Genomic DNA, 13,388 nt, shown 5'->3' with positions numbered 1-13,388 from the left:
TAAACAGGCATACTTTATTATTTGAGTTTAATTGCTTTACAGGCTATCAGCATGCTTGCAGACTTCTCGTCAATGCGGGTACATGGTTCAGAAAACAAATGATAAAGAGACGGCAGAAACACGAATACTGAAAAAATACTTTATTCACAAGTGTCATCTGAAGAATTCATCTTATATAATAATGCACTGGAAGACAATTGACTTTTGACATGGATGATTTCTACGAAACCGATCACAAAGAAAGCTACCCAGGTAGTTTAGTCATATGGCTCCTGTGTTCACCACAGTGTTTCAAGATCAGTTTACCTGGTAGAAAACAGTTATTTGTGCAGCCTGCCTTCACATAGGCTCAAGACACTCAACAGTTATAACTTAAAATGGCCATAGTTTTCACCATCTTGACACCTGCCCGTACTCTGACAGGTGAGACTTTTGTAAACATAAACTCAGACCTGAAAGCTTCAGATCAAATAAGACCTCTTGTACCAACACTCTTTGAAATAAAGTTGTAAAAGCTGTCACAGCTTGTAAAGACTAAACCTTTGTTCCTTATTTACTTTACAAGAGTGCATAATGTTACATTAAAGGTACATCTGGGCTTGACAATCTTGAATCTGTTAACTCTGGGTATAGGAAATCCTGGGTTATCACAATTCACACCACTCACAAATATTCCTGGGTATTCACATGATTAATTGTTGTGTCAGCGATTGGAAATATGCAGTATGTGACCCATTGCACTATCCAGACTATAAAGGTAAGATTGAAACTCTTCTGTACACAAATTGGTGCCTTTTCCATCACTATTTGTCTTTAATTTAGATTATGTAAAACTATATAACACACAATTTTTGTGTGACTGTACAAAGGATTTAATTAGCTGACAGTTGCTCCAGGGTTTCATAAACTAGGGTAAACAGCAGTGGTAACCCTGGTTCCACATAAAATACATAAAACCTTCATTTACCCGTGGATAACAGCAGTGCTTAAAAACACAACTCAGGGTTAAGTGCAGTGTGAAAAGTATGAAATTTAACCAACTGTTCATACTAGTAACATAAAGTCAGCATGAAACTGAAGTTTAGTGCGTCAGTAATGACTTCAGTATGATGTTATTGCAGTATGCTGATGTACTTTTAAATGAAATAAAATATTGAGTAGTGGGCGGAATGAATCGTTACCTCATAACAAACTAATGGTAAGAGGGACGTAGTTAAAAATATAGTAGCTGAAGCCTTCAAACTAACCAACAGAGAAGGACCGCCACTCCAAATGCAGAGGCAAATGGTCCGACTTTGGTTGAAGATTACAAAACGTTTTTGGTAGCACTTTATTTTGATGGTACACTTGAGTATTAGTAGACCGTCTGCTTAATATCTGTTGATACTACTCCTTCAACAGACATTTAACTGACAATAAGAAACTTTGCAAGTACATGTTAACTTACACTAACCTAACACTAACCTAACAGTCTACTTATAATCCCATGAGAATTAGTTGTCATGTAGATGCAATGTAACTTACATTCAACAAATGGACCATCAAAATAAAGGGTGACCAAATTTTTCATTGGAAGTGTTCACCTAAAGCAGGGGTTCCCAAACTTTTCAACCCGCGACTCCCAATATCCTCTAAGGTGGTTATAAATACAAAAAAACATTTATGCAATGGCGCACACACACCATAGACCCAAGTCTATTCTTTGTTTGATTTTTTAATGAATGTCAGTGCTGTAAATGGGCCAGAACTTGGTGTTATAAAATCAATCTGCTGTATGTAAAGTTATTGCTGTGTCTTTCATATAATGTAATTACCCCTGGGTAGTTCCAATAGAACTAGTAACTATATGCTACTATAGTAACTATATAGTATATAGTAAATATAAATGACAATTTTTTCTCTTCAGTAGGTTATGGATAAAATATGGTAATTCTTATGGTTTAATAAAAATAAATTGATTTTTGGAAATCACCAAGCGACCCCCCTTCATTGTCCCACGACCCCCACTTTGAGATCCACTGACCTAAAGAATAACAATGTGTGCAAGCAAAATGAACTAAATTTTGATTAAACATAGACTTTAAGGTACATATTTAGCAAAGGTACCGCTGATACCGCCCAGTGACAGCTTTTATAACTTTTATCCCCAGAGTACTGCTTCAGAAACTGAATGGGCCAGATCAACTCTAGCTCAAAAAAAAAAAGTAAGTGCAGCTCAAAAGATGTGTATTATAATGGTGCATATCAGTGCTCAACATCTACTTAAATCCACTTATGATCAAGGGTTGCTATGACAAGCTACAGATAATCTGGCCCTGTCAGATTAAGGAGATGCACATTTCACCTTTTCACAATTTCTAATCCACTATTTCCTCCACTCTTCATGCTCTTTTATCCTCTTAAGCAAGCATTTACCATTGCACATAACTTCATTAAAACAAGCATTCAAAAAGAGAGTCTATCATATGTGCACTTTTGTCCATGCAAATCGTTCCTTTGTACGTATTTCTGTCCACATCTTCACACCTCAATGGTTTTGAAGTAAAGTCTGGAGTAGATGTTGTCCAGCTGACTGTGAAGGGCATGAAACGAGGGCCGTTTGGAAGCTTCGTTGTTCCAGCATTCCAACATAATGCGGTAGATGTTTGGTGGACAGTGGTTTGGGCACGCTAACCTGTAACCTGACGACAGGGCCTCCATCACTTCCTTATTAGTCTTCCCTGTGGGAAACAGATTGTGGTATTTGTGCATGAGATATATGCGCATCCTCTTAAGTTTTAGTAAAGACACAGCTGAAGTAGTTCCAAGTAGACCTTGACCACATTACAGTTTCAAATCACTAGATTGAAGCGTTTCAGTTTCATACATGGCCATACTTTAACATTTATCCAATCTTAAATTTGGGATTATTTTACCTTTATTTTCTAGATAATAAAAAGCGAATAAAATGAATATTAACACAATATAATATATCATAACAATCATACAATTAATAAAAACAATAAAGCAGGCTAATAAGGAGCAATTAGAGGGTGATTGATTTTCACAACATTTCCATAGTTATAATTGTTTTATATGTAGTCTTAATCACTGTTAACTCGGGCACTTACTGGAAAAAACCCAGGAATGTGGAGTGTTACAGGGAGTTATTACAAGACTTTTGAACATTTATGACTTTACATTAATTATAGATGTAATCAATGTCAATGAAGTGACCTTATATGGGTTTTCACAAAAAAGGGTTAATAAACAAAGTTCCACTATATGCAATCTGATGTTTATGCAACATACATACTATAAAAGTCACTGGATTTTAATTAGAGTGAGAAAATTCCCTAAATTATTGTTCAGTGTGTGTACAGGACACAAACTCACTGCTGCCTTGTGTTTGGCACTTGCTATTTTTTTATTTAATATTACAACATCAAACCCTTGTTATGCCGTGCAACTATTTCTAAACCAATAGATGCAGGTGTGGTGGGTTATAATTGCTAGCTTTAAATAAAGTTACCACCCCCGGCCCATGCAGTCCAGAAAACCACACAGTGCCTTCAAGTTATGTCAGATGAATCATATTTATGAGTTGAATGCACATGTTTGCCACTACAAGGTGGTTGTTACGAGTGGGAAATCGGACATTTTCTTTGAGCACAGAGTTTTCGAGTTGGTGTCGTGTCAGTGATGGCGGAATCACTGATCTATACTAGAGAATTATATAATCCACTATGTATCTTATTATATATAGATCAGTGGGTGGAATTCACTGATTAAACTCAAACTCTAGTGGGTTGTCAGTGATAAAACACAATGGGCTAAATGCACAGCAAGAGTTTATCAGCTATGGATAAACTTCTGGTGAAGATTTGATTTTCCGTTTTTTAGCATCAATAATGAAAATATAACGGAAATAAAATCAGTTAAATACACTTGAGCGTTCATTTAGTTGTTCAAGCGTAAAATGAGATGAAAGGCATTTAAAGTCCTCATGAACCAGAAGCTGCGACCGTTCGTATTGTTTTTCGTATTGTGATGCAGTTCTTAGAGAAACAAAATTTTAAATGAGAGAACAGTGGGCGTGGCTTGTTTTTTATATTGCGAGCTGATTGGATGTAGTAAAGTAGGTATTTCATTCAGAAAGATCGGGAAAAGAGTTTAGGGAGAGTTATCACAGCCAGACTCCTCCTGCTCACCATTTCTGTTTGATATCAAAACTGACAGTTGAAAGGGAGTGGTTAAATATGTTAGCTACGCCCAATTCCTAAAATATACATAATCTGACAAATTAACCGAAAAAATAACAGGAAGTGCATTTTCAGATATCAAATAAAGATTAGAAGGGCAAACTATTTTATTTTCTTAATGACTTACACAGATGAATTGGTCAATACAAAACTAACAATGTGAGCTAACAAAATTATATGGTTAGTTTTGATTTCATGGAAACTTTAAATGCAAGCACCATCAGGAGCAGCAGGTAAGTGCTGAAACTCCATGGAAAATACTGTGGTAAAATAAATTTTCATAATTAAAGACATGGAGCAGAACAAAGGAATTTCATGCAGTGCTTCTTGTCCAGTCTGAGACCCACTTTATATCTATATCCATCAGGCAGTGAATATCATCAAGAACCACATTTTAAAGGTGGCTATTTTAATATGGCATGAAAGTTCACATTGAGGTTGGGTTTTTGTTCATGAGTGTGGAAAGATGGGACGTGAGATTGACAAGCGGACTGGTGCAGTGGCAGCGGTAATGCGGTCGATGTACGGGCCCGTTGTGGTAAAGAAGGAGCTGAACCAAGAAGCAAAGCTTTCGATTTACCAATCAATCTACGTTCCTTCTCTCACCTACGGTCATGAGCTTTAATTCATGACCGAAAGGACAAGATCTCGGATACAAGCGGCTGAAATAAGTTTCCTTCGAAGGGTGGCAGGGTGCACTCTTATGGATAGGGTGAGGAGCTCTGACACCCAGGAGGAGCTCGGAGCTCGAGAGAAGTCAGCTGAGGTGACTTTGAATTTCCATAGCTTCTGAGAATCCTTAAAGGTCCACAAAATGATAAATAATGTTGCGACAAATTAGGATGTGACTGAATTGTTATTAAAAATAGTTATTAAAATAGTTTGACAACAAACAAATGTTTAGTGGCCAATGACATGACCACATTGAAATAGTCTATATTACACCAATAGAAAATCCTCATGAATCACATATTCAAGTATGTGTGTGTGTGTGGGTATTCTAATTTGGTCCCACTTTATATTAAGTGGCCTTAACTAATATGTACTTACACAGGATTTAATAGTTTGTTACAATGTATTTACTGTGTACCTATGCTTGATTAAATACTTGTATGTAATTACATCTGTAATTAACTTTTGTAATTACATTTGTAAATACACTGTTAACCATTCCTTACACCTTAACCCACCCTTAAACCTACCCATGCCACCAAACCTGTCCATAACCCAACCTCTATCCCTACTCAAAAGCACCACAAGTGTTCTCAAATATATTATAAAAACAGTAAGTTCATTGTATTTATTTTTTGATGTAAGTACATAGTAGTTAAGGACACTTAATATAATGTGAGACCTCAAATTTAAATGAACAGAGGCCCATACCATCATAGGGCATCTTTCCCCGTGACATCATCTCATACAGCAGCACTCCGAAAGACCAGACATCAGATTTGACGGAGAATCTCTGATAGAGAGCAGCTTCTGGAGCGGTCCAGCGCACAGGAATCTTGGTGGTTTTACTTGCTGTAAACACACTATCCTACACACAAACACATCATTATAAACTGGGAATCGACTTTACATGCATTTCTCTATCATAACATCCAACAGTTACCTTGATGATGCGCGCCAGACCAAAGTCAGCCACTTTACACACCAGGTCATTTCCAACCAGGATGTTTCGAGCTGCTAGATCTCTGTGGACAATGTGCCGATCCTCCAGATAAGCCATACCTTCTGCTATCTGAGCAGCCATGTAGATCAAATGAGCCGAGGTCAACAGCTGACCCTCCGCTGCTGCTCCGAGAGATGGATAAACACTGATCAGTAGGAGCATGAGTCTGAATGTTTGAGAGCACACCAAGCATATGGGATAGAAAATAATCCGATAATAAAAATCTGCAATCACATTCAGGTTGATTGCTAACTTGGATAAAACAGAATTTGGGTAGTTGACAAGTGTTTTGAGGAAAAGAATGTTATATTTATGTAGTTTGAAGTCGAATGTGTTTTTAAAATGATTTTACTGAATTGTACCTTAAACACGTCCTATGGTATGACAGAAAAACATTAGGAAAAACAGCTCTTAATAATGGGCATCACGGTGGCGCAGTGGGTAGCACGATCACCTCATAGCAAGAAGATCGCTGGTTCGAGCCCAGGCTGGGTGAGTTGATATTTCTGTGTGGAGCTTGCATGTTCTCCCCGTGTTCGTGTGGGTTTCCTCTGGTTTCCCCCATAGTCCAAAGACATATGGTATAGGTGAATTGGCTAAATAGTCTGTAGTGTATGTGTGTGAATGAGTGTGCATGTTTCCCAGTGATAGGGTGCAGCTGGAAGAGCATCCGCTGAGTAAAGCATATGCCGGATAAGCTGGCAACCCATTCCGCTGTGACGACCCCAAATTAATAAAGGGACTAAGCCAAAAAGAAAAAGAATAAAAAGATTGAATGAACTCCTAATAATATATACAATTACTGTGAGATCGATTTATCTTTATTGTTAGACACTTCATAATTTTCATATAGTGCTATTTACCTAATAGTAAATTATGAATAATGTTTTTTTCTCCATGACTTGATGGACATTTCAATAAATATTAAAACCAAAGGACAACAAAACAACAATTTTGTATTAATTCCAAAAAAGAGAAATATGTAATATATTCTAAGACATGAACTTAACAGGTGCATGTCAGATGTGTGCTGAACAATATTTATACATGGATAAAAGTCAAACATAAATTTCTTCACCAATGTTTCTGTGGAAGACTTGGATTAAACCACTTAATTCAAATGCAATTGTTATTATGAATGTCTGCATCAGAGTTCTGGCACAGAGAAGATTCTTTTGGTTGCTACCGTTGCCGATGTTGGTCAATGGTTTTTTTTTTTCTTTCTCTGTTGAATTAATTTGACTGAACATGGCATGGATTCATTTAACATTCAAATTCATTCATTAATATTTCTTCGACTTAGTCCTTTTATTCATCTGGGGTCACCACAGTGGAATGAACCACCAAATTATCCAGGATATGTTTTACACAGCGAATGTCCTTCCTGCTGCAACCCAGTACTAGGAAACATCCATAGACTCTCACATGCACACACATACACTATGGCCAATTTAGCTTATTCAGTTCCATAGATATATACACTAAATATCACATACGGAATTAGCATACATCAATAGCGCCACCATATTTGTAGAGTGTTTCCAGGACAAAAGTCATTCAACCTCACAAGTAAGACAGTGTGACAATGTGAAGATAATGGACTTTAGCGCTGTATACGAGTGTAGCAACGAGCAACCAAATAAAGCAAAGCAGAAAGGCAGAACATTTCATAGGTAAGAGTTAGTTGTTTACGTTTTTTTATGTTATGAACTTTTGTGCAAAAAAGTAGCGTTATTGATGATAATAGAGTCACTTACTGCATTCACCATAAGACAAAGTAGCTCCAACTTGCATTAAATACTATGGTATTTTTGTTGAATAAAATAGATAAACAATGTAAATGAAATACGACAACGAGACGCTGCGCTGCCAGAAACTTGGATTATTGTCGGCTCAGTGAACGAGTCGTTCATAATGGAGATTCATTCACAAACAAATCGCTTTCTCCATCTGAATGAGAAGTGAAAGAATGAGAGGGGGTGTGTTTCAGGACATGGATTAGATCAAATTAAATAGGCAAAGTGGATAGTACATTTCCATGCACACAAACACTTGATCTTTGTCAGGAAATGCCTGTGCAGTTACTTATCCATCAATATAGAAAAGTGATCAAAAATTATAATTTTTCGTAATTTAACAAAAATATTTGCATAATGACCATTGGGAAAACTCCCCATCATAGATATATGTGTATTTGTGTATTTCTCTTCCAGTCCTCCACTGCACCTTAGTCCCGCATTCATTTCAATGGAGCGCTACCCTGTGTGAAAATGGTGGCTCTATTGACGCATTTCTTCCAATAGACAACAATAGAGTAGGCAGCATCTAGTGTAAATATCTATGATTTAATTCACCTATACTGCAGGTCATTGAACTGTGGGGGAAACCGGAGCACCCAGGGGAAACCCATGACAACAAGAGGAGAACATGCAAATTCCACAAATAAATAATGCCAACTGGCCCAGCCGGGACTCCAACCAGCGACCTTCTTACTGTGAGGCGACAGTACTAAACACTAAGGGCTCTATTTTGACGATCCATGTGCAAACTGCAAAGCGCAGGGCGCAAACGCATTAAAGGCATGTCAGAATCCACTTTTGCTAATATAAGGACGAAAAAATCCACTTTGCGCAGTGGCACATGGCCTAAAAGGGTTGAGCTTATTTTCTAAATGAGTTATAGGTGTGTTTTGAGAATGACGCAACTGATTCTTAAAGGGAATAGAATATGAGACTCTGATTGGTTTATTCTCAAAACACACTTATAACTCATTAAGAGAATAAGCTCAACCCTGTTAGACTATGCGGCACTGCGCAAAGAAGATTTTTCTGTTCTTAAAATATCAAAAGTTAATTCGGACATGCCCTTAATGCTTTAGACTTTGTGCCTGGATCTTCAAAATAGAGCCCTAAATGATTTTGCTCAGAGAAAACTGTTGTATTTGCAACTCTTTGCCTATGTGCAATTATTAACCAATGACCTTTATCATATATTGCTGATATGCTGATGGCTTTGATTCACTCCAATATTGACCAATAAATATTGGTAGCTGATACATCAATACATTCCTAGTTCTGGTCAAATGTTCAATCAATGGAGAGACAGAAAGTTCTTTTTTTTTTTATAAATATTTCAATTTGTGTTCCAAAAATGAAAAAAAAAAATCATATAAGTAAATTAGTTTTTAAAGGTCAATAAACCATTTAAACCATTATTTACTACAGGCCTTTAAGTAATAAAGCGAAGACACTAATTTTAAGAACTAACGCATCAGTTCACAGAAATGAAAATGAAACACTTTTAAGCATTTAAGTGGTCATACAGCATTATGAGAGCTATATTTATTTTAAAGGAAGTGAGCTTTATGTCAAGAATATAAACACATTTGTGCTCAAAGACTTCTTATAACCATAAAACCCTGCAGTGATATAAAGCTATTAATGTTTAATGCCAGTGTGGACGTGATTGTCTGATAAGAGAAAAAAGACATTTCGTAAATTCGTACACTCGTAAATTCTCTCTCCGATCATATACAGTAATCTTGAGTAATGTTATTGAACACATGCCAGCACAAGATACGAATGTCACTTACATGAAAGGTATGATTTGAGACTTCCTTTCGCCATGAGCTCTGTGACAATGTAGACGGGTTCGCCTCGTGAGCACAGAGCCAGCAGCTCGATCAGTTTGGGGTGGTGCAGGTTCTTCAGTGCGTGAACCTCCTTCACAAACTCATCCAGCTTTGTGTCCTCTATAGAGCGCAGACAGAGAATAAAGGTTGGAAAGTTAAAAAAAAATGTATGTCTATTTATTTTTTAGTTAACACTTTTCAATTAGGTCCCATTTACAAAGAAAGGAATAATATACAGCCATTCGGTTGTTTCCGCAAATAAATCCCAGACAGATAAGGACTTTTATTGTGCTGAATATGTCCAGATGGATAAACAGCTATGAGGAAAAATAAGAGAGCACTTAGAAATTTTTAGTATAATTGGATTAGCATTTTTTAGTTCCATGTTGGAGTATAACGTAATCTATGATTTGTTCTGCTAACTAGTTGCAGTTTTTTTTTATTTAAAATAAAAATGTCAATTGTCAATAAGAGCATCAAATGACCATTGGTCAAAATACCAAATAATATTCGATTTTTATCAAATGAAACAAACAAGCTGTATGAATGGTATATTTTTCTAAAACAAACGAATGTAATGGCCTGGAAATTGGATGAATGGATTCAAAGACGGTAAAACTCATTGTTTTAATTCTAGATGACTTGTAAAATTTTTATGACTTGTAATTATTTTTTTAACACAAAGACTATTGTTACAAACTATGATGTTTCATTTTTACATAAATGCACACGCAGAACAAAGATGAAAAAGATTTGACCTACAGTTGAAGTCAGAATTATTAGCCTCCCTGAACTATTAGCACCCCTGTTTATTTTTTCCCCCAATTTCTGTTTAATGGAGAGAAGGTTTTTTCAACACATTTCTAAACATAATAATTTTAATAATTAATTTCCAATAACTGATTTATTTTATCTTTGCCATGATTATAGAAAATAATATCTGACTAGATATTTTTAAAACACTTCTATACAGCTTAAAGTGACATTTAAAGGCTTAACTAAATTAATTAGGTTAACTAGGCAGGTTATGGTAATTAGGCAAGTTATTGTATAAAGATAGTTTGTTCTGTAGACTATCGAAAAAATATATAGCTTAAAGGGGCTAATCATTTTGACCTTAAAATAGTGTTTAAAAAAAATAAAAACTTCTTTTATTCAAGCCAAAATAAAACACTCTGTTAAACATTATTTGGGAAATATCTTGAAAAGAAGAAAAAAGTCAAAGGGGGGCTAATAATTCTGACTTTAACTGTACATGGTAAATCATAAGAAATGTTCAAGTTTATTACAGCATATCATAAAACACGCCATAGTTTCAATTTATTTTTATATCTAGGTAAAGTAGATGCAGCTTATACAGCACTAATAATGTGAGAGCATGTTTTTGGCCAAGAACTAATAAAACTAATTTTAGATAATCTTAATAGTTTGTTAAACTAGAATTAGTAGGCAAAACTACTTCTATTATAAATATACAATCACACAGCACTTTTCGCTCCATAGACTTCCACGAATGCGACAGACCAGAAGCGCAAGCACTTGTTTCGCGTTTCATGGCATTCGAAAGTTCAAGCTTGATGAATTCTCAACTGCGAAATCACTTCAGGTAATTGCGTGAGTCCAATAAAAGACTATTTAAAGTAAGAAATTTAAAATATAGAGCAATCGCTCACTTGTATTTGTGTCAAATCATATTGTTTAACCCTGCCCTTTTCTCTGGCCATACGACAGAATTTTACAAGCACAAGCTCTAGTGTGGCTGCAGCTGAAGTCACTTTGGACAAAATGTCTGCTAAATGACTAAATGTAAATGTAATTTCCATGACTTTTCCAAAACTTTTCCAGGCCTGAAAAACGCCATGTCAAAATTCCATGACTTTACCAGGTTTTCCATGACCGTATGAACCCTGAATTATGGTGGTATTGTAAATCTAACTGAACAATACTTTTTTTTTGGTTTACATGCTAATAGTTAATGTTTGGTTAACAAGCGTCAATTGTCATTTAAAAGATATTCAAAATGAACAACCTTAATTTTTGGTAAAGTATTTTTAGGAACCTAAACCAGTATAGAATAATGACGTGTGTCGATTGAAAATGATGTAAAAGTCACACGAATTCCTACATAAATGTTCATGTTCAAGTCGGATTGCAAAACATCAGTTTTGTATCAGATTTAATACCATATATGAAAGTGGCACAAATCAGAATTGAAAAGATCAGATTCTGTCATGACAAAAACAGATCCGAGATTACATGTGGGCAGAAAAATTAGATTTGGGTCACATTTTCCTGCAGTGTGAATGTGAGTTCAACATACATTGAGAATTTATTTCTGTATCATTCATACTAGACACTAGAGGGTGAACAAGTGCATAAACTCTACATATTGACTTTTAAAGAAAATACATCAGCTATCATGGCAGCTAAGCAAAGAAGATGAAGATGATAAAAATTCGATCAAACATGAAGACAATAAACAAACACGGTGTAATATCAGGATTATATTTATAATGCAATGCTAATTGACCTAGCCTTTATTACTTGTAATTATAAATACTTCTATAAAATAGCATGATTAGTTATTTCATACTGATGTTATGTCTTAAGTAAATCTTTTTTTTTTATCGACTAGTTATACCAATTACAGTTTTTTTTTTACATCTTCATTATAATCATTTTCATTACATCAATTATTTTTGTCATGGGGATAATTTTTACCAATATATCGCAAACAATAAGATTTCCCCAATCCCTAAAGTAAATTTTGGTGGACATAAAATGACAAATGTCACAAATATGAGCATTAGTGAGGAATTCTGTGAGCTTTTTGTGTGTGTCATTTTGGTTTGTCACTTTAAAACAGTGAATTTTGTGTAATCTGTTACCTTGTTTGAGCATTTTGATGGCCACTTTCTTCTTTTGTGTTTTCCAGATGGCTTCCCAGACCTCTCCAAAATGGCCTTCTCCAAGCTTCTTGACCAGCATAAACTCCTCTCTGGGTCTTTCCCATGGCTCCATGTCAAATAACTCCCTCTGCACAAGGACAAACACGAAACAAAGGTTACCAGACACCTCTTCCAGGAACCAAGCCCTTACATCACATTACTCTAAACACAGTGAGTAGAAGACTAGGGAACGGTTCCACTTTGTTAACTGTGTAAACATGAGGCAGAAAAAAGAGAAAGAGAGACCGTTTGTTCACTGAGGAGTTTGCTTTGGACATGCAGCTTGAAATGTAGGACAAGAAAATGATATGTATTTTGTCATTTGCTTTACATAATTAAACAGAAAATGGTTTTGACAAATATGACATATGGCTAGATCCACATATGTTCTTATCTAAATCCTTAGGTAAAATCTAAGATCTTAAATTCTAAGGTAAAGCAAGTGAAAAAACAAGCCCCCTTAAAATAACACATTTAATTAATGGAACCATGTCTTAATTTAGTTTTTAGAGTACAACATCAATAAATTATTATAAATCAAAAACATATTCCAGATTACAATTTTATCAGTCATTTTAAAATAATAATTTTTTAATATTTTTAAAAATATATTTTTTCATCAATACAAAAAGTCCAATTATATTGGCAAAAGCTAGTAATTTGAAGGATCGTGACAATGTCTAAAATATAAAATGACAATTAATGTTTATTTTAGGGCTGCATTGTGATCTGTCTGTCATCTAATGATTCTTGTCCTAAATATGAATACATTATTAAGTATTGGTTAGAAAGTGTTTAATTTTTACAAGAATGCACTGTTACGCAGAACAATGATGGAAAATTATTTGACCTATACCCATTTTATTTTTGCTAAAATATAAAAAAAATTATTG

The 13,388-nt window shown here is 35.2% G+C and overlaps 1 protein-coding gene across 4 annotated transcripts in view; it reads right to left on the bottom strand.

The window, feature by feature from the left end:
• Positions 1 to 125: 125 nt before the first annotated feature.
• srms (src-related kinase lacking C-terminal regulatory tyrosine and N-terminal myristylation sites) overlaps positions 126 to 13,388 on the bottom strand; it is a 32,361-nt gene continuing 19,098 nt past the window's right edge. For 2 of the 4 annotated variants that reach the window (XM_087304961.1, XM_087304962.1), the window contains 5 exons: positions 12,436 to 12,583; positions 9,509 to 9,667; positions 5,857 to 6,038; positions 5,625 to 5,781; positions 126 to 2,720 (listed from right to left, as the gene is read on the bottom strand). In XM_087304961.1, the coding sequence (XP_087161087.1) occupies positions 2,521 to 2,720; positions 5,625 to 5,781; positions 5,857 to 6,038; positions 9,509 to 9,667; positions 12,436 to 12,583 (846 nt within the window). In that variant the 3' untranslated portion in view covers positions 126 to 2,520. Of the gene's footprint in view, positions 2,721 to 5,624; positions 5,782 to 5,856; positions 6,039 to 9,508; positions 9,668 to 9,924; positions 10,086 to 10,234; positions 12,584 to 13,388 lie in introns of those variants that run through there. The other 2 variants (NM_001136250.2, XR_015522559.1) reach the window with 2 other exon arrangements.

This window comes from Danio rerio, chromosome 23, assembly GCF_052040795.2.
Source record: "Danio rerio strain M-AB ecotype USA chromosome 23, GRCz13ab, whole genome shotgun sequence".
NCBI classification, from domain to species: Eukaryota; Metazoa; Chordata; class Actinopteri; order Cypriniformes; family Danionidae; genus Danio; species Danio rerio.
Note: the sequence above shows the minus strand (reverse complement) of the source record. Positions and strands in the feature narration are given on the sequence as shown.